Raw genomic sequence first — 24,696 nt, forward strand, 5'->3', positions numbered from 1 at the left:
TCAAATTATGAATGACATTTATTTCAATGGAAGTAACAGATGTTTGATTACCACAAACTAATATATATTTACATTTCTTTTTGCAGACAAATGAACAGAACAAAACAAAAAAACATTTACATTCTCCTATAAAGGAGTCGTTCTGTCAAATGATTCAATTAATTTTTATTTATATGTAAATGAATCAGTATGAACTCCTGCATTCAGAAATGCTAGTTGTTTTAGATGGAAAGATTCTGTATTAACCAGATGACTTTTGCGCTTGCTTTCTATATACATCACTTTTTAACATTTACAGTTAAAGTGTAATTGTGGTAGATTTCAATCATGTAGTTCTGCATAGTAAATATTTATTGGGCAAAAAAAAAAAAAAAAAAAAAAAAAAAAAAAACACAGCTATTAGACTTCCATTGTCACTTTTGAGTAAATGGTTTTCTGTTTATTTCTTACAACACAGAAACATGTAGTCTGTGGTAATCACATATATGCTATAGATATGCTGAATTTAAAACTTCTTGAAGACCTCTGTATTAATAGTACATAATGAAAGATGGTGTATTTGTACATTAATGTCTTTCTTTTGCAAATGCAAACTTTTATCCAGACTCTCAGCTTTTACAGCTCTGGGACTTAAACTCACAACCTTCTTTTGTTATTGTCATCTATGAACTCTTTCGGACCTAACGGAACACCTTCTTGCATGATCAGTTGACAGAAGTATCAGACGTGTGGATTGAGGAAGCGCTGCAATGACGTGGTAATGATGAAAAGTAAGACTTTGTGGATGGTGGTTCAGAGCTGGTTCAGTAGAGCTGCACAACCACCTAAACCTTCTTCAACTTGTCCGGCTTCTTCTCTGCCACACAGATGCTGCACTTCCCTCACAGCATTACAGGAGCTCCAGATCCACGTGCCGCACTTCTGGATTGCGTTGCTGGTTTAACAAAAATAAATACAAATTTAAATAGAATAGAAAAAGAAATAAGAATGAGAAAAAACACTAAAGAGTCAGGCTCCAGCCACCCTGCTTATTGGAGTTATACACAATTCTACTGCAGAAATGAGCATATGGGAAATATGAGCACAGGAAAATGTAACTCTAAACCAAAATGTATATGTAAACCAGTATGTACCAGTTATCAGCATAAATAACATCCTTCTGTGCTCAGAAAAGCAAATATGCAAATACACTCATTTTAAATACACATTAGACTCCCATTATGCATGAACTTTGTTTTTATCAGTAAAATCTCAAACAAAAGAAAAAGTACATTTCTCATTAGATATAACTATCGATCAATAACTAACATTATCTATATACTTTGACATCGATTTTCTCAATTTGTCAAACATTATGTAACATTATACCAGATTCACTTGATATATTATGAAAAGGGGGAATTTTCTGGTTTATTTGAAGAGGCAAAACGTGTCTTGCTCGGCCTGTGTGTGTGTGTGTGTGTGTGTGTGTGTGACAGTACAGGGTCAGTTTGCATATGTGAGAGGACACATTGTCTGAAAATATAATGTCTGTAAACAGAGGGAAATGGTCGTCCAAAACAAACCACTCTAATGGTAGGCCTGAGAGAGAGAGGGGGAAAATATTTTGTAAATGTAGAATATACACCAATCAGGCATAACATTACCACTGACAGGTGAAGTGAATAACACTGATTATCTCTTCACCATGGCACCTGTTAGGGGGTGGGATTTATTAGGCAGCAAGTAAATATTTTGTTCTTAAAGTTGATGTGTAAAAAGCAGGAAAAATGGCTGTGATGGCAAGACAACTGGGTCAGAGCATCTTCAAAACTGCAGCTCCTGTGGGTAGTCAGTATCTATCAAAAGTGGTCCAAGGAAGGAATGATGCACATGGGGAGTGAAGGCTGGTCCGTGTGGTCCGATCCAACAGCCAAACTCCTGTAGCTCAAATTGCTGAAGAAGTTAATGCTGTTAATGCTCCACAGGTCAGGACTGTTTTGCAGTAAAAGTGGGACCAACACAATATTAGGCAGGTGGTCATAATGTTATGCCTGATCAGTGTATATATGATATATATACTTATACACAGTAATCCCCTGTTTATTGTGGTGGATATTTTCCAAAACGATAAACAGATGCCACCACAAAAATGCTTTTTTTTTTTATTGTTTATGCCGTAACTCATCCTCCAACACGCAGAAAGCATTTGCAAGAATATAGTAAGATGAAGTTAATGGAAATTCGTAGAAATACAGTACACTATCACATTTATAGTGAGTACATGTACTGTACATTAACATTTTACTTCGTTGCATAATTAATAATTATATTTTTATTAATTAATTTCATTATTTCAACATAAAACTCCATTAAAACAAATCCCTATAAGTTTTGTGGTCTAAAAAGAAAAAAAAAAGAAACCACACAAGAAAATCAAAAACAGTTTAAACTGATGCACCTTGAGCTCTTTCTCCAGATGGTCCACCTCTGCTCCCAGGGTGTCAATGATGTTCTCCCCATGTTTCAGCATACAGACTTCCAACTTTTCAGGAGTCTTCAGCTGCTCAATGTCCTACAACCGGTACACAAGTTTTGTTTTCGAAGTGTTTTATTCTGTTGCTTGGGCAGGATTGCCTTCTGTCCCCTGGACAGGATACCCTTGAATTCAGCTTTTCCTCTCGATCTTTGCTCTCCTACAAGCGCTTGGGGAAATCTCAATGAAGATATACTTCTGAAGTAAAGGAATGGAAGGGGTGGGCTGCCAGATGTGTGTGAGAGTGTGAGTGAGGAGTGTGTGCGAGTGCGTGTGAGTGAGGAGTGCGTGAGTGTGTGCGAGTGTGAGAGTATGTGAGTGCGTGTGAGTGAGTGAGTGAGGAGTGTGTGCAAGTGTGTGTGTGAGGAGTGTGTGAGTGAGGAGTGCGTGAGTGTGTGCGAGTGTGTGAGTGAGGAGGTGTGTGTGTGAGGAGTGTGTGTGTGTGAGTGTGTGAGTGTGTGTGTGTGTGAGAGTGTGAGTGAGGAGTGTAAGTGAGGAGTGTGTGCGAGTGAGTGTGCAAGTGTGTGTGTGAGAGTGTGTGTGAGTGTGTGAGAGTGTGAGTGAGGAGTGTGTGTGTGTGCGCGAGTGAGTGTGCAAGTGTGTGTGTGAAGGTATGTGCGAGGGTGTGTGAGTGTGTGAGTGAGTGAGGAGTGTGTGCGAGTGAGTGTGCAAGTGTGTGTGTGAGTGTGTGAGAGTGTGTGTGAGTGAGGAGTGTGTGCAAGTGTGTGTGTGAGTGCGTGTGAGTGAGGAGTGTGTGTGTGAGAGTGTGTGTGAGTGAGGAGTGTAAGTGAGGAGTGTGTGTGTGAGGAGTGTGTGAGTGAGGAGTGCGTGAGTGTGTGCGAGAGTGTGAGTGTGTGTGTGTGCGAGTGAGTGTGCAAGTGTGTGTGTGAGTGCGTGTGAGTGAGGAGTGTGTGTGAGTGAGGAGTGTGTGTGTGTGCGAGTGTGAGAGTATGTGAGTGAGGAGTGTGTGTGTGAGAGTGTGTGTGAGAGTGTGAGTGACTCCACAAGGTTATGCTGAGCCTGCAAAAGATAAAACAGAAATACAGGAAAAAATTTTGTAAATGTAGAATATACACCAATCAGGCATAACATTGACCACTGACAGGTGAAGTGAATAACACTGATTATCTCTTCACCATGGCACCTGTTAGGGGGTGGGATTTATTAGGCAGCAAGTAAATATTTTGTTCTTAAAGTTGATGTGTAAAAAGCAGGAAAAATGGCTGTGATGGCAAGACAACTGGGTCAGAGCATCTTCAAAACTGCAGCTCCTGTGGGTAGTCAGTATCTATCAAAAGTGGTCCAAGGAAGGAATGATGCACATGGGGAGTGAAGGCTGGTCCGTGTGGTCCGATCCAACAGCCAAACTCCTGTAGCTCAAATTGCTGAAGAAGTTAATGCTGTTAATGCTCCACAGGTCAGGACTGTTTTGCAGTAAAAGTGGGACCAACACAATATTAGGCAGGTGGTCATAATGTTATGCCTGATCAGTGTATATATGATATATATACTTATACACAGTAATCCCCTGTTTATTGTGGTGGATATTTTCCAAAACGATAAACAGATGCCACCACAAAAATGCTTTTTTTTATTGTTTATGCCGTAACTCATCCTCCAACACGCAGAAAGCATTTGCAAGAATATAGTAAGATGAAGTTAATGGAAATTAGAAATACAGTACACTATCACATTTATAGTGAGTACATGTACTGTACATTAACATTTTACTTCGTTGCATAATTAATAATTATATTTTTATTAATTAATTTCATTATTTCAACATAAAACTCCATTAAAACAAATCCCTATAAGTTTTGTGGTCTAAAAAGAAAAAAAAGAAACCACACAAGAAAATCAAAAACAGTTTAAACTGATGCACCTTGAGCTCTTTCTCCAGATGGTCCACCTCTGCTCCCAGGGTGTCAATGATGTTCTCCCCATGTTTCAGCATACAGACTTCCAACTTTTCAGGAGTCTTTAGCTGCTGAATGTCCTACAACCGGTACACAAGTTGTGTTTTCGAAGTGTTTTATTCTGTCGCTTGGGCAGGATTGCCTTCTGTCCCCTGGACAGGATACCCTCGAATTCAGCTTTTCCTCTCGATCTTTGCTCTCCTACAAGCGCTTGGGGAAATCTCAATGAAGATATACTTCTGAAGTAAAGGAATGGAAGGGGTGGGCTGCCAGATGTGTGTGAGAGTGTGTGTGAGTGTGTGAGAGTGTGAGTGTGTGAGTGTGTGTGTGAAGGTATGTGCGAGGTGCGAGAGTATGAGTGAGTGAGGAGTGTGTGCGAGTGAGTGTGTGTGAGTGTGCGAGAGTATGTGTGAGTGAGTGTGTGTGTGAGTGAGGAGTGTGTGCAAGTGTGTGTGTGAGTGCGTGTGAGTGAGTGAGGAGTGTGTGTGTGAGAGTGTATGTGTGAGATTGTGAGTGTGTGTGTGAGGTGTGTGTGTGTGAGTGTGTGAGGAGTGTGTGCAAGTGTGTGTGTGAGTGTGTGTGTGCGCGAGAGTGTGAGAATATGTGCGAGGGTGTGTGAGTGTGTGAGGAGTGTGTGTGAGTGAGGAGTGTGTGCGAGTGTGAGAGTATGTGAGTGAGGAGTGTGTGCGAGTGTGAGAGTATGTGAGTGCGTGTGAGTGAGTGAGGAGTGTGTGTGTGTGAGTGAGGAGTGTGTGTGAGTGAGGAGTGTGTGTGTGAGGAGTGTGTAAGTGAGGAGTGTGTGAGTGAGTGAGGAGTGCGTGAGTGTGTGCGAGTGAGTGTGTGAGGAGTGTGTGCGAGAGTGTGAGTGAGGAGTGTGTGAGTGAGGAGTGCGTGAGTGTGTGCGAGTGAGTGTGTGCGAGAGTGTGAGTGAGTGAGGAGTGTGCGAGAGTGTGTGCGCGAGAGTGTGAGTGACTCCACAAGGTTATGCTGAGCCTGCAAAAGATAAAACAGAAATACAGGAAAAAATGTGTGTGTGTACGAGAAAAGTAACACATGCCACAAAAAGATAGTTCAGGGTACGGTCATCAGAAGCATAATGAATAAACATCTAGGTCTATTTGTAAACGCAGCAGTTTGCAGGTATTTTTGTGTAAGTAAAGACAATTAGAACAAAAACAAAGAAAAAAAAATTGTAAAATACATTAAATATACAATTAAACGAATATACAAAATAAATAAACGGTGCTTTATTTCAGGAAGAAACGTTACTGATCAGGTAAGTAATGTGGCCCACAAAAGCATAATACAGTGGTACCGCGCTTATCAACCTTAATCCGTTCATTAAAACTGGTCGAAATGCGAAAAGGTCGAAGAGCAAATGTAATTATCCCATAAGAAATAATGGAAAACCAATTAATCCGTTCCCGACCTCCACCGATACCTCTTTCCTTATGAAAGTTCTGTTGGGCAGTTTTTTTTCCAGAAAAGCCTCGTCTCGTCGCAGTTGAAGATTTGCTGAGAGACATAGTTTTCCTCAATAATAAACTTTGCAAAGTCCTGCACAAACTGTTCTGCTGCTTTGTTATCAGCACTTGCTGCTTCTCCATGACGAACAACATTCCACACATCTCTCCATCTGCTTGTTTTTGTCAGTGATCACCTCTCCGCTGCTGGTTTTCAGGGGTGCAGTTTTGCTCCGAGTTGGTCCAAGAGCTTTCTTGATGCCCTCATACATGCCCCTGGTGTTGCCTGTTGCTGCTGCCTTTTGAACGTCGTGACTAAGCTCCTGCCAGTACTCATTTGCACATCATCTTGCTGTCTGCTGTACTTTGCTCCTGGCTGATCTAAGTGCTTTAAAGTTTTTCCCATCTGGTGAGCGCTTATATTCAGCAAAGGCGGCACGCTTTGCTTTAATAACAGGAGTCAGCTCAGCAGAATTGGCTTCAAACCAGTCACGGTTCTTAGATGTCTTTCTCTCATAGGTAGCAAAAGCTGATTTCTGAATTGCCACACACAGGTGATTCCATGATGCAGATGCCGTGTTGCATAGGTAGCCTGCAGAGAGAGCATCGGCAAGAGTCTTTGTGAATACCTCAAGCTTCTCTGGATGTTGCATCTTCGACGCGTCAATGCGTGGCTTATTTTCTTGTTTGGTGCGGTGGAGTTTCTTTGGTAGCGGCTTGATCTTGCAGCGTACCAGTGAATGAGCAGAGTCACAGTCAGCACTGTGATATGAGCGAGTGAGAAGCACATGCTTAAGGCCTGTGCGTCTGACGATGACCAAATCGAGCTGGTGCCAAGGCTTGGAACGAGGGTGGCGCCAAGACACTCTGTGTTGTGGCTTCGTCAAAAAAAAAAAAAAAAGGAGTTGGTCACGCAGAGGCCATAATAAGAGCAGAGCTCTAACAAGGGCTGCCCGTTCTCATTTATCCTGCCAACTCCAAAATAACCCAAGCAGAAGGGACAAGAATTATGGTCTGCACCTACTCTGGCATTGAAGTTGCCAAGAAGGACGAGGTGTTCGTTGCTGTTCATGTTACTGATCGTGTCATTCAGACTGGTGTAGAACTAATCTTTTGCCTCAGGTGTGGAGGTCAAGGTTGGGGCATAAGCGCTAATGAGTGTAACTGGTCCCGCAGATGTATGGAGACGGAGACTCAGCAGGCGTTCTGATCCCTTGTCACTGGGTTCAACCATCTCCATCAAGGTGTTTCTCACTGCAAAACCCACTCAGCACTCTCTACATTCCTCAGCGCTCTTACCTTGCCAGAAGAAAGTGTATCTTTCTCCTTCAGAAATCCTGATTCAGCCAGGCATGTTTCTTGCAAAGTGGCTATGTCTACCTTCAGTCTCAGTAGCTCGTTGTTGATAATCACCGTCTTTCTTACGTCACTGATGTTCAGGAGGTCGTCAAGTCCTGTTGTCATGGTTCGGACATTCCAACATCCCAGATAAAAAAAAAAACTGACCTCTTTTTGTTTTTTTTCTTTTTAAAACACTCAAGAAACAATCAGAAGAAAATGTGCCTAGAAATCGGTTCATTATTTGTGCATTTACCCGTGAGGGAGGTTAAACCCATACAGCCTGCCGAAATCACCACACCCAGAACAGCTGCAGCATCCTCCAGCAAAACTACATTGGCATTCCGGTCTCGAATCTGCTTTACTGAAACGCACATACAACAACGCCATAATGTACATAAAAGCCTTTAACAGGAAACAACCTGACAAATGCAAAAACTAAATACACAATATTCAAAGAGAAGTTTAAAACTACCGTAATTCCCGGACTATTAAACGTACCCAAATATAAGCCGCACCAACTGAATTTTACAAAGATTTTTATTTTGAACATAAATAAGCTGCACCTGTCTACACTGAAACTAATTAAGTTTATGTAGGCTTTAATGAAAGACAGTGTCTGTTACACGGTGTAACGAGTGAAATATATTGTGGCTCCTTTGTGTGCAAGAGCGAGGAATATGTCCTTATTATTTTCTGATGCTCATTTCTAAGTTTCTTTGACTAACCCCGTAACACTGTGCCAAGAAAAATAAAAAAGCAAGAGTTTTGGAAACCTGTCTGTGCTTATATGATTTCTGGAGTTAGCGAGCTCTTCCTTCACCCAGACTCAACACGTTACAACGGTTTGCATCTAAACAGTAGCCTACCAAGAAAATCATTGTTCACCGTCTTCCTCCTTCCTTTCACAACTATTTCTTTATTTCACAACTATTTCTCTCGAGAGTTTATATTTTGGCATCGTTGTGCTTTAAAAAAAAAAAAAAAAAATCACCATCAGTGGAAGTTTTTCTCCCGATGCCGTGCAGCTCAGAACACAGGTGAAGTGCGTTTTTTCATGCCCGGTTGTTTTCAGCGTGACGAATGATTCTCCTTTCCTGTTGCCAGTGCGAGTGACAGGCAGGTCAAACGTCAGAGGAACCTCATCCATATTTATGACGTGCTGCGGCCCGATTCAGTGGGAGCGCACCCGATTTAATATAAAGAGTTTCATTGGTTCACCTGAACCCGTACGGCAATTTCATTGGTCTAATGTTATGGGGCTCAAGTTTATTGGCTTGAAGCTTGTGACCCGAAAAAACCCCAGGAAAAATCCATAAATTAGCCGCTTCATTGTTTAAGCCGCGGGGTTCAAAGCATGGAAGAAAAGTAGCGGCTTATAGTCCGGAAAATACGGTAAATCTGAAAAACCAATAATTGAACCATTTAAATCAAATATCTTACCATATTTGTAAAAGGAGAGTCCAATTTTTTGGGCGTTCCTCCTGAGCTCACAAATCGTTATCGTGAGCATTACTGTTGGACAAAACATAAGAGCTTAGCTATGCTTAATATTACTTGTATATTCAAATTTAAAGGAGAATTTCAAAGAAGGATTACCTCCTTCTGAAACAAAGGATCCTGCTAAAATGCAGAATGCCTGCAACACAAACAGATATTACTTATATGAATATTAATAAAGATAATGTTACAATTATCTGCACTCTTCTATAAAGTTGAATGAACACTCACTAACCCAGAGTAGAGATTCCATTGGCTGAGGTTGTTTCAGTCCAATGATGCCATTCTAAAAAGATGAAAATTAACATCCCGGTGCGGTGTAACAATTTTGAAAGGTTGTACCCCCTAAAACAAACGAGAATAAGGAAACAACTGTCTCATATCGGACTACTTACACATTGGCTGTGGAGCCTTCAGACTGAAATCCTTTGTTTGTAAGTACTTATACTCACCAATTGCCAGCGTCAGGCTTACGTGCAGACTGGCCGATTCCCAGCGCAAGAAGAGCCTACATTTAAAAAAAAAAAGAACAATAATAATAAATAATGGAATGCATGATAATAACTGATAATGCAAAAACGATCACAGACTCCCTAGCATATAATAGTGCAAAAAAGATTACTAACACATGCAAACAAAATCAACAAGAACAATGGAAGAGTGCTACAAAATTTAGCAATTTCTACTACTTTAGCACCTTTTTCACTACTATACTATATTATTTTGGCTCAAAGGAACAAAACACAAGATGAAAGGAACTCGTTTTTTCTGTGTTTTTGCTCCTTTCATAAATCACCTAATTAATAATATACCGTATTTTCCGGACTATAAGCCGCTACTTTTCCCCCACGCTTTGAAACCTGCGGCTTAAACAATCAAGCAGCTAATTTATGGATTTTTCCTGGGTTTTTCCCGGTTTCACAAGATTCAAACCAAAAAACTGAGCCTAATAACATTAGACCAAGGAAATTGCCGAACGGGTTAAAGTTAACCATTAAAATTCTTTATACTAAATCAGGAACCCACTGAATCAGGCCGCAGCACAACATAAATATGGATGAGGTTCCTCTGACGTTTGACCTGCCTCCCACTCGCACTGGCAACAAATGCGGTGTCAGGCTATTCCCAAGGTGCGGCTTATTTATGTTCAAAATAAAAATCTTTGTAAAATTCAGTGGGTGCGGCTTATATTTGGGTGGGTTTAATAGTCCAGGAATTACGGTACTCACTTTTTACTAGGGGTGTAAGAAAATATAAATACACGTGAGTATCGCAAAATTGTGTTTGGTGATAACTGTATCGATTCTCAAAAACACAATATTTACATTAAAAAAAACTATTCATACAAGATTCATGGCAGTGGTTTCGTTTTGATATCGTTTTATATCTCAACCACTAGACAGATAGCAGTCTTCTTATCTCTGAACTTATTTTTTAATAATGAATAATAATGTGGATATTAAAGAACTAATTAATATCCACGTTTCATGGGGCTCTGCTGTAAAAACAATAAGGCGTATAACTTGAGCTGGAAGTAATAGCAGCATTGACTGATACGCTGACGTTATGTTTTGTTTACGTGCGGTTTGTTTTTCAGGCGGAAACATGTTAAAATTACATTAAAAAGCTCAGGAACATCACACGGGGTTGCAGTTTGTTGCAGCATGAGCAGTGTAGTTTTAGATGCAATTAATGCAAATGAGGATGCCATTGTGTAATTTATTTATTTTTCTGCTATGATTTGCATGTGGTACTGTGTCTTAAATAATAGCTTTCCTTAAAATGATATTATTTTCCTAAATTAAGAAACATCCCAATATATCGCCTTGCTTACAGAATCGCAACCTTTGTATCATCGTATCGCCAGATACTTGCAGATGCACAGACCTTCATTTTACCGGTCTTTTTTTTTTCTTCATCACAGATATTCCTAATATAATCTAAAGCTGCTTGCACCCTTATTTTACTTTAACACATCAATTGAAAAACAAAAAGAGTGTATTACCTGGTTACAGGTATCGGCCAGAGAATGGGTGGCCTCTGAGAACATGCTGGCTGATCCAGTCTGAATCCACACCCAAACTTTAAAAAATAAATTCAGTCCGTTTCTGAAAAGCAAAGAAAAAAAAAATATAATAATAATCTCAAAACACAAACACATTCCTTTCATCTATCTGCATCAGCAACGATGACAAAGACATCACATATAACTTTAGGAATGATTTACTACTAATTAGGTTATTTATGGAGAAATAAAGGCTGTTTGGAGCAACCACACAGATGCACTCCATAAAGGCCTGATAAATGTTTCATGTAAATCGCTCATGTGCACATGTTTTACTCAATTGCTTTAATCTAATACACATTAAATATAAAGTCACTTCTGTCTGGTTAAATCCGGTCAGCTGAACCTAAATTGCCCTAATTAAGGAGGCTGAATGCACTTCACAGAACACTACTGACTTTTCAGTATTAACTGCACATGCTATCTTCATAGCTCTCTATAAAGTTATTAAAGGACTTGAGCATATTTGGAAACTTACATGCATATGGCTACCACCTTAATCTTTCCTGGCCCCTGGAGGAAAGTGGCTCTATTACTTGATTGACTCTGTGAAAAGAGGTTTTGCATGCTGAACCAAACAAATCATTGAATTATGAATGCACTTAAACAATAAGGTACAGAAATATGATAATGGTGGGAGTAGTGCCCCTATTTATGTAGTTTAATTAGGCAGGTCACACGTGTCTATTATGTTGGTCATGTGAGAAATTTTAGAGATGGTGGAGAAACACTAAAGGAACAACATTCTTTCCACTTTCTCTTTAAAAGAATGAACCAATAAAAATTCAGCACTCAAAAGTACAGCGGTACCACGACATACAAGTGTAATTCGTTCCGTAACCTTGCTCGTATTTCAAAGCAAATTTCCAAATTATTTGAAATGCCATTAATCCGTTTCAGCCCCCAAAATGCCACCCAAGTTGTTTTTGAATAAGAAAAATGTATTTATAATGGCAAATATTGTATAAAAACATAATAAAAGAGAATGTAAAGAAATAATCAGCAACGCTGACTGAGGCGTGGGGCGCACTCGTATCTCAAAAAACTCGTATGTTAGGGCTCTCGTAATGGTGGTACCACTGTAACTGGTTATTCTTTTATCAACTATATCATTGTTACATTTTCTGTCTGGCTGCAGCAATTTCCTTCTTTTACCACAGCTGTTGAAGCGGATTCTTCATGAAAACAATTTTATCTGGCAAATAGCCGAGACATAAATACTTACTATTGGGACTTCCTTCAAGCTGCAGCCTTTACATCCGCTCTGCCAGCCTGCATATAAACAGCACTAAATGTCACACAATCAAACCTGAACTGAATTTTCCAAAAGTTATCCCACATTATTTTTCTTCCCTCGAATGGCAATCATGCAAAAGTATTCTTTGCAAATAAAGTTTGAATAAAAATGTTTAATTCCACCTATGTCTGGAGATTTCTGGAATACTCTATTTTAATGTAGTGTGTAGTTTGAGTGATACAGAATCCGAGTGGTTTACCATAATATTGCCGTGATGGTCAGGGAGGATGAGGTCGCAGGTGAGAATGAGGTCGCAGGTGAGGATGAGATCGCAGGTGATCTTTGTACAGGAAAATCTTGTACAGATTATGCCGGAACATCCTCTCTGTGACAAGTCTACAAAAGCACAAAGATACAATGCATCATGACTTCTTGCAAAAAGGGCAGCAGTAATTTACTGGTCAAAATGTTGCAATGACTACCGTAATTTCCGGACTATTAAGCACAACCAAATATAAACCGCACCCGCTAAATTTTACAAAGATTTAAATTTTGAACATAAATACACCGCACCTGTCTATAATCCGCCGCTGCCAACACGGAAACTAATGAATTCTACACGGGGTTTGACGAAAGACAGCTTGTATCTAAACAGTAGCCTACTATCACTGTAATGCACTGCAAACATATTAAACGAATTAACTTCTGCCATTTCATTCATGCTGATGAAAGAATGAGCCCTTTGAAAAAGTAATTAATGAAACAAAACCCAAGATATTTGTACCATATGATCTGTAACATATTTGTAACATATATCTCATTAATTATATAAATGTACCAGTCCCCAGGAAATCACTCACAAAATGTACAAATAAATATGCAACTAATTCATGCCCCTTACACGAGAACTTGTTAAAAAACAAAACAAAAAAACATTGAAAAAATGTCCATATTGCAGTATATTTCGTACACAATTCAACTATAAAGTAAAAACCAAAATACGGTACTTCTATTTAAATTAAGTGTAAATCAAATAATTTAAGATGCCCTGATTTACACTTATGATTATCACAGGTAAATGATGGCACAGGTGAGGGTTCAGGGTCTTACTCAGGGGCCCAGAAGCAGCATGGTTGTGCTGGGACTTAAACTCTTGACCTTCTGGTAGAAAGTCCAATGTCTTGAACAGTGAGTTCATACTTCCTCAGTTCATTTTAGGACACAATAAAAGTAAAATGTGCTAAGACTTGAGGTTTCAGTTTACAGACTGTACAGTCATGTACTTGTTAGTGTGTGATGGGAAACTGGGCTTCAACAGAAACTTCTGGAAGAAACAACAATCTGTAGCTGCAAAATAGAACCAGTAGTAACCATCTTTACAGCTTGACCAGAGAAAACAGACTACAATTTAATTCTGTTTTATTTGTAAAGCGCTTTTAACAATGGCCGTTGTACTAAAGCAATTTTACAGAGAAAGAGATTATGAAATTGGAATGTATGTTAATTCCCTATAAATATTTTACTTAAAAGTTTGATCTCTAATGAGTGACCCAGTGGCGACTGTGGCAAGGAAAAAACATTTCTGAGATGATATGAAGAAGAAACCTTGATGGAAATGAGACTCATGAGGGAACTCATCCTCATCTGGGTGACACTTAATGATGATTCGTTATAGTTTAATTATTTTTGAGGTTTACTGTTCAGTGATGGAAACTAAAATGCAGCACTTGTCATGCAAATTGCAGTACAAAGTCATTATAGAGAACTGTTTATATTAATTACAATCCAAATCTCTCATCATAGTTCATGGATTACTAGAAATTGCTTTTCTAAAACCACCCAACAGGTCAATAACACCTAAAGAATGTATATAGTTATAGAAGAACCTACAGAGTGGGAGAGACCAGAAAGCGACAGACTCAGTATGTGGGTCAAAACCAGTCTAGCAGCTAACAACAACAACATATCCAGCAAGTAGCAAATAACTACTTGCTGGATAGATTTGATAGATAATAGATTTCGTGTGTGAGTGAGTGAGTGTGTGTGAGAGTGTGTGAGTGAGAGTGTGAGTGAGTGAGTAAATGAGTGTGAGTGAGTGAGTGTGTGTGAGAGAGTGTGATTGAGGAGTGTGTGTGAGTGGGTGTGTGTGTGCGTGAGCAAGTGCGTGCGAGAGTGTGTAAATTCCGCAATAAACCGGCGGCGGGATTCGAACCGTGGTAAAGTGAGGGATTACTGTATATTTGTAAAAATAAACATTAAAAGAGAAAACAAAAAAAGTATTTTAAGACTGATGTACCTTGAGCTTTTTCTCCATATGGTCCACCTCTGCTCCCAGGGTGTCAATGATGATGAATGCAAGTGTGTTTGAGAGTGTGTGTGTGTGCGTGAGAGTGTGAGTGAGGAGTGTGTGAGTGAGTGAGGAAGTGTGTGTGTGAGTGAGTGAGTAAATGAGTGTGTGTGAGAGTGTGAGTGAAAGTGTGTGCACGCGAGTGTGTGCGTGAGGAGTGTGTGCGAGAGTGAGTATGTGCGAGTGTGAGTGGGTGTGCGCGAGTGGGTGTGAGTGCGAGGGTGTGCAGAGTATGTGAGTGAGTGAGTGGGTGTGTGTGTGTGTGAGTGTGTGTGTGTGTGCGCGAGAGTGTAAGTGAGTGTGTGTGTGTGATTGAGGAGTGTGTGCTAGTGTGTGTGCGTGAGTGTGTGCGAGTGAGTGGGGAGTGTGTGCGTGAGTGTGAGTAAGAGCGAGAGTGTGTAAATGAGTGAGTGAGAGTAAGTGTGTGTGCGTGAGGAAGTGTGTGCGTGCGCAAGAGCATGTGTGAGAGTATGTGTGAAAGAGTGTGAGCGAGTGTGTGTGCGCGCACGAAAGTGTGAGTGTGTGTGTGAGAGAGTGTGATTGAGGAGTGTGTGCTAGCGTGTGCGAGAGTGTGTTCGAGTGTGCGCAAGTGTGAGCGAGGATGTGTGCGAGTTCGAGTGTGCGAGAGTGAGTGCGAGTGAGTGAGTGAGGAGTGTGTGTGAGTGTGAAGGAGAGAAGAGAAAGTTAGGACTCCACAAGGTTATGCTGAGCCTGCAAAAGATAAAACAAATACAGGAAACAATGTGTGTGTGTACGAGAAAAGTAACACATGCCACAAAAAGATAGTTCAGGGTACGGTCATCAGAAGCATAATGAATAAATGTATAAACATCTAGGTCTATTTGTAAACGCAGCAGTTTGCAAGTATTTGTGTAAGTTAACACAATTAGAACAAAAACAAAAACAAAAAATGGTCAAATACTTTAAATATACAATTAAACGAATATACAAAAAAAAATAAACGGTACTTTATTCAATATATAGTCACTTCTGTCTGGTTAAATCCGATCAGCTGAACCCAAATTGCTCTAATTAAGGAGCCTGAATGCCCTTTACAGAACACTACTGACTTTTCAGTATTAACTGCACATGCTATCTTCATAGCTCTCTATAAAGTTATTGAAGGACTTGAGCATATTTGGAAACTTACATGCATATGGCTACCACCTTAATCTTTCCTGGCCCCTGGGCTGTAAAAAGAGGTTTTGCATGCTGAACCAAACAAATCATTGAATTATAAACGCACTTAAACAATAAGGTACAGAAATGTGATAATGGTGGGAGTAGTGCCCCTATTTATGTAGTTCAATTAGGCAGGTCACACGTGTCTTATGTTGGTCATGTGAGAAATATTAGAGATGGTGGAGAAACACTAAAAGAAAACATTCTTTCCACTTTCTCTTTACAAGAATGAACCAATATAAATTCAGCACTCAAAAGTACAGTGGCATGTGTATGTTAATTCCTTAAATGTTTGATCTCTAATGAGTGACCCAGTGGCGACTGTGGCAAGGAAAAAACATCCCTGAGATGATATGAAGAAGAAACCTTGATGGAAACGAGACTCATGAGGGAACTCATCCTCATCTGGGTGACAGATTATATGTTATAATTATAAGTTATATAAGTTTATAAGTATATAAGATTATAAGTTATAGTTTGATTATTTTTGAGGTTTACTGTTCAGTGATGGAAACTAAAATGCAGCACTTGTCATGCAAATTGCAGTACAAAGTCATTATAGAGAACTGTTTATATTAATTACAATCAAAAATCTCTCATCATAGTTCATGGATTACTAGAAATTGCTTTTCTAAAGCGACCCAACAGGTCAATAACACCTAAAGAATGTATATAGTTATAGAAGAACCTACAGTGTGGGAGAGACCAGAAAGCGGCAGACTCAGTATGTGGGTCAAAACCAGTCTAGCGGCCAACAACAACAACAACAACAACATATCCAGCAAGAAGCAAATAACCGTCCCAAACGTCCAAATATATCCGGACAGATTTTTACTGAAACAGGGCCTGAAATTAAACAGTCTGGAATTAAATAAACGTTATATATACATACATAAGTGTGTGTGTAATGTAATATATATATAATTATATATATATATATATATATATATATATATATATATATATATATATATATATATATATATATATATATATATATATATATATATATACACACACACACATATATATTACACACACACACACACACGAATGTGACATTCTGTGGCGATATAGTTGCGACCGGCTCCGAATCACCTACGAGTGGATATGCCATATGTGCCCGTCGGACGCTCGAGGGCAGAGCCGTGGCGCGATACTTTTTAATTCCCCATTCATTTTCTGCCGAACATAGAGAGCGTTTGAGCAGCTTGGGCACGGAGTTGGAGCAGTGTGTCGAGGAGGAAACATGGAAACTGTGCAGCACACACAGAGTCGTACTTTGATTTGAGCGTGTCTCTACACTGGAGTTCAATCAGCTCCATTTGGAGGTTGGTTGGTGTGCTTTCGAAGTCAACCACAAACGGATTACTGAGCAGTTTAAATCTGCATTTCTGGGCTTTAAGGTCAGTAAATCACCGGGAAAATTCAGTGCTGAGTTTTTCAGCGGTCTAGACTAACGCGCTAACAAAGCATTCTGGGATTTGTAGTATTAGCGGTGTATGCGCTATATACTGGCGGGCCAGCTCTAATACACATTTGATATGATCTCATGGGCCAAATATAATTACACCGCGGGCCAGATTTGGTGAGTGAGTGAGTGAGTGAGAGTGTGCGAGTGAGAGTGAGTGAGGAGTGTGAGCGAGCGAGTGTGAGTGCGAGAGTGTGCGTGTGAGTGAGTGTGTGCATGCGAGAGTGTGAGAGTATGTGTGAGTGGGTGTGTGAGAGTGTGTGTGCACAAGTGTGTGCGAGTGCGTGAGGAGTGTGTGAGTGAGTGCGCGTGCTAGTGTGTGAGTGCGAGTGTGTGTCTGGTAGTTTGTGTGAGAGGAGAGTGTGTAAATTCCGCAGTAAACCGGGGCCGGGATTCGAACCGTGGTAAAGTGAGGGATTACTGTATATTTGTAAAAAAAAAAAACCAAAAAACCAAAAAAAACAAAACAAAAGAAAACAAAAAAAGTATTTTAAGACTGATGTACCTTGAGCTCTCTCTCCAGATGGTCCACCTCTGCTCCCAGAGTGTCAATGATGATGAATGTGAGTGTGTTTGAGAGAGAGTGTGTGTGAGTGTGTGTGTGTGTGTGTGTGTGTGTGTGAGAGTGTGAGTGAGTGAGTGAGGAGTGAGTGTGTGTGTGTGTCCAGTAATCCCGTTGGTCCAAGACAGGCTGGCGCCCACTAGGAAAATGCCCACACAGCTGATGAGGGAAACTCTGTAGCGCATGTTGGAAAAGTCGTACCTTTAAAACAAAAATAAAGGAAATAAGGAAACACCTGTTTCATATCGGACTACTTACACATCGGCTGTGGAGTCTTCAGACTGAAATCCTTTGTGTGCAAGTACTTCTACTCACGGGTTGCCAGCGTCAGGGTTACGCACAGACTGACTGATTCCCAGTGCAAGAAGAGCCTTCATCAAAAAAAAAAAAAGAACAATAAAAATAAATAATGGAATGCATGATAACTGATAATGCAAAAACTATCACAGAGCCCCTAGCATATAATACTGCAAAAAGATTACTAACACATGCAAACAAAATCAACAAGAACAATGAAAGAGTGTTACAAAATTCAGCAATTTCTACTACTTAAGCACCTTTTTCACTACTACACTATTTTTTTGGCTCAAAAATCCAAAACACAAGGTGAAAGGAACAGTAACCATAAAGAAATCTGCGTCTCGTTTTTTTTATTCTGTGTTTTTGCTCCTTCCATAAATCACCTAATCAATTATTTACACGTGAGTATCGCAATATTGTGTTTGCCGATAACTCTATCGATTCTCAAAAACAATATCTATATTAAAATAAATATTCAGACAAGATTCATGGCAGTGGTTTGGTTTTGATATCGTTTTATATCTCGACCACTAGACAGACAGCAGGCTTCTTATCTCTGAACTTATTTTTTAATAATGAATAATAATGTGGATATTAATGCAGATGTGGATATTAATATTAACTAATTAATATCCACGTTTCATGGGGCTCTGCTGTAAAAACAATAAGGCGTATAACTTGAGCTGGAAGTAATAGCAGCATTTACTGATGTGCTGATGTTATGTATTGTTTACGTGCGGTTTGTTTTTCAGGCGGAAATGTTAAAATGACATTAAAAAGCTCAGGAACATCACACGGGGTTGCAGTTTGTTGCAGCATGAGCAGTGTAGTTTTAGATGCAATTAATGAAAATGAGGATGCGATTGTGTAATTTAATTGTAATTTGAATCACCATATTTAAACATTTATAAAACATTTTTCTTTATAGGTTTGCTCAGTCTTTCAAATACTTCTTATTTTCAGTGTCCCGGTCTATTGCTCTGTTAAATTTTCTCATTTTACCTTGAAGTTTTGGAGAAAAGTGAGGGCAAAAATCACTCAAAACTAGGGATGCACCGAATATTCGGAAAGCGAAAATTTTTGGCCGAAAATGGCCCAAAAGTGCATTTGTTTTTTTGGTTTTCGGCCGAAAGACTTTGATCACCGAAAAAACACAGTTTGTTGTGATGACGCAAACAGAAACCGTGCTTGTCGGTGTGGACGTATTTCAGTATATCTGAGAAAGACCCACGGATAGCAGTTTGCAAAACATGTAATGGCGAAATTTCAAGAGGGGGTGCGTCTGCAAAGACTTTCTCCACGTCGGGTTTAATTTATCACCTGAAATCCAAACATTCCGATCAATATGCTGAATATGAGAGAAACGCGGCACAGAAAAGCAAAACCCCTCCGAGCATGCGCACTCCGTCTGTGGTGGACGTTTTTGAAAAGGCAGGAAGTTTCCCAGTGATATTGTTGTATTGTATGTTTAAGCAGTTGCACTTGTTCTGAATGCACTTTGTTTTTATGAAAGAACATATTTAATTTTACAACCTTTCAGCAGGTCAGAGGGCCTGTACATTATTATTTATTGTACACATGAGTGCATTTAAGTTATACATTTAAGTTTGAATTTTAATTTATTTTATCCTGTGCATTGTTGCAATGTGCTATAAATAAATATATTCATAATTTGTAATTGATTTATTCTTTGAAACAAAAATTGAAATGCCACAGTCATAGCCATAAATGCAATGGTAATAATAATTGGCATAATTTCTTTCGGTGTTTCGGTTTTCGGCCTTGCTTTCCTCATTTTCGGCATGGCGGCAAATGCAATGAAATAATCGGGGGGTGCGGGATTCAAACCTCAGTAAAGTGAGGGATTACTGTATATTTGTGTAAAAAAAAAAAAAAAAAAAAGGGAAAAAAAAACCCAAAAAAAAAAAGTATTTTAAGACTGATGCACCTTAATCATTTTAATATGTGCGATACAGGAAGGCTGAAACGACGCCCAGCAAAGTGCCCACACTGAGGGAACCCACACTGTCATAATAAGGGTTACCTAAAAACAGGGAAAATACATCAATAACCGGCAATTCTCAAGTTGCACTCTCAATTCCAACACTATTAATTAATAGTATTTCAAAACTCAGAAAAAGCTGCAGCAGTAACTTCAGGTATTAATACATATAAAACTAAGGTGAGGTTAAATTCTAAAGTCTGATTGGTAAAAAAATGATTAATTTTCTATAACAGCAACCCTGACAGTAGTGCTTGCTCTAAACCAAACTGCAGATATTAATAAATACACTCATTCTACTACGTTATAGTTTCCATAGTAACAACGTACACAGTGACTTGCATGCTGGACACTCCACTTAAATGTTTTGTTTTGGTTGATATGTTTAAAGTTTCTCTGAAGAGATATTTATTTAATATTAATAAAACGATTCTGTAGTCTAAAGACTTTATACCATTTTATAAGAGTCAGAGTCACCAGTCTTCTGGGGATTTGCAGTTTCCAGATTTTTAGTATCATGATAAGCTGTATTCTTTGTCTAACTGTTTGGCTTAAAAGAGAATAAAAATGCTGGAGAGGGAACAATGGATTGTAGCTGCTATAACATAAGTGATAACACCACCTAACTTGCTTCGATGGCATTCCACAACATTAAATAAAACATTAAAATTATTTGATGTGTCCTGAATTAGTAAATTAGTAAATAAGAGAAATGTTATCCAACATTCCTGCATTATAACAGGAATAAAACACTCTTGAAGCTTGCTGTTGAAGAATAATTTCAGGTGCTGTGATGTGGCATATGTTTGCTGGAAGAGAAATTATACACACAAAACCAACAAAATGACTTTTTTTTTTTTTTTTGGGGCGTATTTATCTGATAGATCCCCAACATAGGATTTTGAGATAAAACAATTAAATAAAAATAAAACGGAAATATACCACTTATATCTGATAAATCCATATACCTTCTAAATCACATAAACAAAAGAAATCATTAACTCACTCACTTCTCCTGCACGTGCTCATGTCCACACACGTGTTTCTTCCACACCAGGATTTTGGGCACATAGCTGGATAGCACAAAGCAGCTCATTAAAGCATTTGCTTAATTCTTATCACATGTGATGTCTATAACGTTTTACATCGTGCAAAACAAAAACGTTGCATTTATAAAATATTGTAATAATTTTTAATCCTGCTGATTGCAATGTCATTACAATAGCGATATTAATAAAATCTGCCAATCCATCTCCATCATTCTCTCAACTTATTCATTAGAGTTCATCTATCTCTGCTAAAGACTCTTTAAAGAAAACCTGACCGTCCTTTATGATTATTTATGAACTAACAAAGTTATTAGATGAAATTACTAACCTGTCTATTCCCAAGACACAGCCATCTTGTTCAGTAACTTTCCCGGGCTTTCTTGTTACCCATAATTCACTGCGAGTCCTACAAAATGGTGTCAGTGTAGTTTTTATTATCTTAAAGGTATTTAGCCCTGTTCTAACTATTCACATTCAGGTGTATAACATGACCCGGTTACACATAATAAGCATCATTTTGCATTATTTTCTCTAACGAAACGATGTGCTCGTGTTTGTCTTATTCTACATTGTCAATGATTATATATTTTTTGATATAATAAACAAATATAAAAAATCGAATAATACGAATAATACAACGTTTAATATCAGTTTTTGTTGCATTTTACTGCATTTAAATAAAATCAGGTAGTTAGTTTATTATTTTATATGATATTATTGCGGAAGTCATAGCTGGTATAAACACTAATATACTAATATTCGATACCTATCATCACTATACCTTAAAGCAGTGGTCCCCAACCTGTTCTGCGCCACGGACCGGATTAATGTCAGACAATATTTTCGCGGACCGGACTTTAAGGTGTGGCAGATAAATACAACAAAATAAAACGATACGGCCGGCATAAAAACTGGTATTTTCTAAATATAATAATAATAAACGTGAATCCACTGTGTTGTTTTTTTTTGTTCATTTTGCTAGCTTGGGGGTTTCAATTTAGCGGTAATGTATTTGTGTTAGCGGCCGGAGCCCCTTAAAAAAAGGTAGCGGATGGAGGAAAGACATGTGACCGAGGGAAGCATCTTGACATTCATCAAGAGTGAGTCATATACAGATGTGGCGGAGAGAATCTGGTAATTTTCCAAAATAAAACATCGTTCAGAATCAGATAATAAATAAAATGAAAATAATGTAAGTTATGTATTGTTTCTGGGCAGCCCGTGGATTGGGGACCACTGCCTTAATGCATTCAAAAACATCTGCATTGCAAACAATTAACTAATTAAGTACATTCCTGTTATAAATTAGACCCAGAATTACAATACATGCAAGAAAATGTTACTGTATAACGAATGGAACTGAGCGATTATTGTCAGGAAACACGTAGAAGAAAATGTGCATGGAAATTGGTTCATTATGTGTGCATTTACCCGTGAGGGAGGTTAAACCCATACAGCCTGCAGCAATCACCACACCCAGAACAGCTGCAGCATCCTCCAGCAAAACTACATTGGTACTGGGGTCTCGACTCTGCATTACTGAAACGCACATACAACAACGCCATAATGTACACAAAAGCCTTTAACAGGAAACAACCTGACATAAATGCAAAAACTAAACACACATAATAATCAAAGAGAAGTTTAAAACTAAATCTGAAAACCAATAATTGAACTATTTAAATAAAATATCATACCATATTCATAAAACGAGAGTCCATGCTTCTGGGCACTCTTCCTGATTTCAATAATGGCCACCAGGAATGTTGCTGTTTGGTGAAACATAAGAACGTAGCTATGCTTAATATTACTTATATATTCAAATATAAAGGCGAATTGTTTTCAAAGAACGATTACCTCCTTCTGAAAGTAAAGATGCTGCCGTGGTACCAAGACAGGCCGGCGCCCATCATGAAAATGGCCACACCGCTGATGAGGGAAACGATGTAGGGCTTGTTGGAAAAGCCGTACCTTTAAAACAAAAGAAAATAAGGAAACACCTGTTTCATATCGGACTACTTACACATCGGCTGTGGAGTCTTCAGACTGAAATTCTTTGTTTAAGTACTTATACTCACAGGTGGCCAGCGTCAGGTTTATGTACAGACTGACTGATTCCCAGTGCAAGAAGAGCCTAAATTTTTTTTTTTTTTTTTTAAAGAACAAAATGGTTTCAGGAAAAAAAAAAACCCTCAGAGATGCCAAACGTGCTAACGTAAAAATAATGGAATGCATGATAATAAATGATAATCACGGAGTCTCTAGCATATAATAGTGCAAAAAAGATTACTAACACATGCAAACAAAATCAACAAGAACAATGGAAGAGTGTTACAAAATTCAGCAATTTCTACTACTTAAGCCCCTTTTTTACTACTATATTGTATTTTTTTGGCTCAAAGGACCAAAACACAAGGTAAAAGGAAAAGTAACCATAAAGAAATCTGTGTCTCATTTTTTTTCTTTGACATAATCAATAATATACCGTATTTTCCGGACTATAAGCCGCTACTTATAGTCTACTTATACTTATACTTATCGGTGTCTCATTTTTTTCTACGCTTTGAACCCCGCGGCTTAAACAACGAAGTGGCTAATTTATGGATATTTCCTGGGTTTTTCTCGGTTTCACAAGATTCAAGCCAAAAAAACTGAGCCCCATAACATTAGACCAATTAAATTGCCGAACGGGTTAAAGTTAACCATTGAAACTCTTTATATTAAATCGGGTGTGCTCCCACTGAATAGGGCCGCACTACATCATAAATATGGATGATGTTCCTCTGATGGTTGACCTGCCTCTCACTCGCACTGACTACAGGAAAGGAGAATCATTCGTCACCTGTGTGCTGAGCTGCACGGCATCGGGAGAAAAGATTCACCGTTGGTGATTTTTTTAACGCACGACAATGCCAAAGGATAAACTAGATATTTGTGAAATAAAGAAATAGTTGTGAAAGGAAGGAGGAAGACAGTGAACAATGACTTTCTTGGTAGGCTACTGTTTAGATACAAGCCGTTGCACGTGTTGAGTCTGGGTGAAGGGAGAACTCGCTAACTCCAGTTGCAACAGAAATCATATAAGCACAGACAGGTTTCCAAAACTCGTGCTTTTTTATTTTTCTTGGCACAGCGTTACAGGTTAGTTAAAGAAACTTAGAAATGAGCATCAGAAAATAATAAGGACATGTAACCAGGTCATTAATCTAGGTCACTAGCATTTATTGGTAATTTTATATAACTTATTTTTTATGAAATGTATAAATATACAGAAAAAGAAAGAAGAAAAAATGCAGGAAAATTGCGTTATAAATTAAAATTAGAAATGCTTTTGAGCCGATTGTTCATTGGTGAGGTGAAAGGTTAGTCCCGCCCCTTGCCAAAAGTTAGCGTGCACGAGCAGGCAGAACGAGACTGAACTTGACCGAGAGAAGACGCAATTTCACAAATTGTAATTAGAATCCTCTGTTTAATCATCCAGCGATTAGATTATAAATCTGTGATATATAAGTTTTAGAAACTCGATGTTTTGAAAATATTATTGTGTGATGACGTTGAACGGGAAGTGACGAGACTGACGCAATAAGATATAATAAACATCTTTTCCGGGGAGAAACAACTTTATTTTATTTTCTGATTTATTCTTCTCCTTGGTGAGTACAAACTTTATTATAGGAAGTGTATTTAGTTATTTCGATTGAAAATACTTTGTGAAAATACTAATGTGAAAAATGAATTTAAAAAAGTAA

At 38.7% G+C, this 24,696-nt stretch overlaps 1 protein-coding gene and 1 long non-coding RNA gene across 13 annotated transcripts in view; both read right to left on the minus strand.

Moving 5' to 3' along the window:
• Window positions 1–2,788, minus strand: LOC124386178. Its single transcript, XR_006925866.1, has 2 exons — window positions 2,441–2,788; window positions 1–934 (listed from the first exon to the last, which is right to left on the minus strand). It is a non-coding gene; the product is annotated as an uncharacterized LOC124386178 (long non-coding RNA).
• A 2,550-nt stretch (window positions 2,789–5,338) lies between these two features.
• The window catches only part of LOC124386174 (zinc transporter 9-like), a 29,148-nt gene continuing 9,790 nt past the window's right edge, over window positions 5,339–24,696 (minus strand). Inside the window, exons 1-19 of one of the 12 annotated variants that reach the window (XR_006925857.1) lie at window positions 22,805–22,912; window positions 22,645–22,716; window positions 22,379–22,486; window positions 21,276–21,353; window positions 20,909–20,971; window positions 19,845–19,940; window positions 17,912–17,967; window positions 17,540–17,797; window positions 12,294–12,430; window positions 12,023–12,069; window positions 11,276–11,343; window positions 10,738–10,840; window positions 9,185–9,240; window positions 8,968–9,077; window positions 8,832–8,871; window positions 8,676–8,747; window positions 7,489–7,596; window positions 5,873–7,348; window positions 5,365–5,424 (exon numbers count right to left, since the gene is read on the minus strand). Coding sequence is in view for 1 of the 12 variants with exons in the window: in XM_046849832.1 (XP_046705788.1) it covers window positions 7,146–7,348; window positions 7,489–7,596; window positions 8,676–8,747; window positions 8,832–8,871; window positions 8,968–8,985 (441 nt within the window). In the remaining 11 variants the exon portion in view is untranslated. Of the gene's footprint in view, window positions 5,425–5,532; window positions 7,349–7,488; window positions 7,597–8,675; window positions 8,748–8,831; window positions 8,872–8,967; window positions 9,078–9,184; window positions 9,241–10,737; window positions 10,841–11,275; window positions 11,344–12,022; window positions 12,070–12,293; window positions 12,431–14,330; window positions 14,513–17,539; window positions 17,798–17,911; window positions 17,968–19,844; window positions 19,941–20,904; window positions 20,972–21,275; window positions 21,354–22,378; window positions 22,487–22,644; window positions 22,717–22,804; window positions 22,914–24,696 lie in introns of those variants that run through there. The other 11 variants (XR_006925859.1, XR_006925855.1, XR_006925854.1 and 8 more) reach the window with 11 other exon arrangements.

Source organism: Silurus meridionalis, chromosome 5, assembly GCF_014805685.1.
Source record: "Silurus meridionalis isolate SWU-2019-XX chromosome 5, ASM1480568v1, whole genome shotgun sequence".
NCBI classification, from domain to species: domain Eukaryota; kingdom Metazoa; phylum Chordata; class Actinopteri; order Siluriformes; family Siluridae; genus Silurus; species Silurus meridionalis.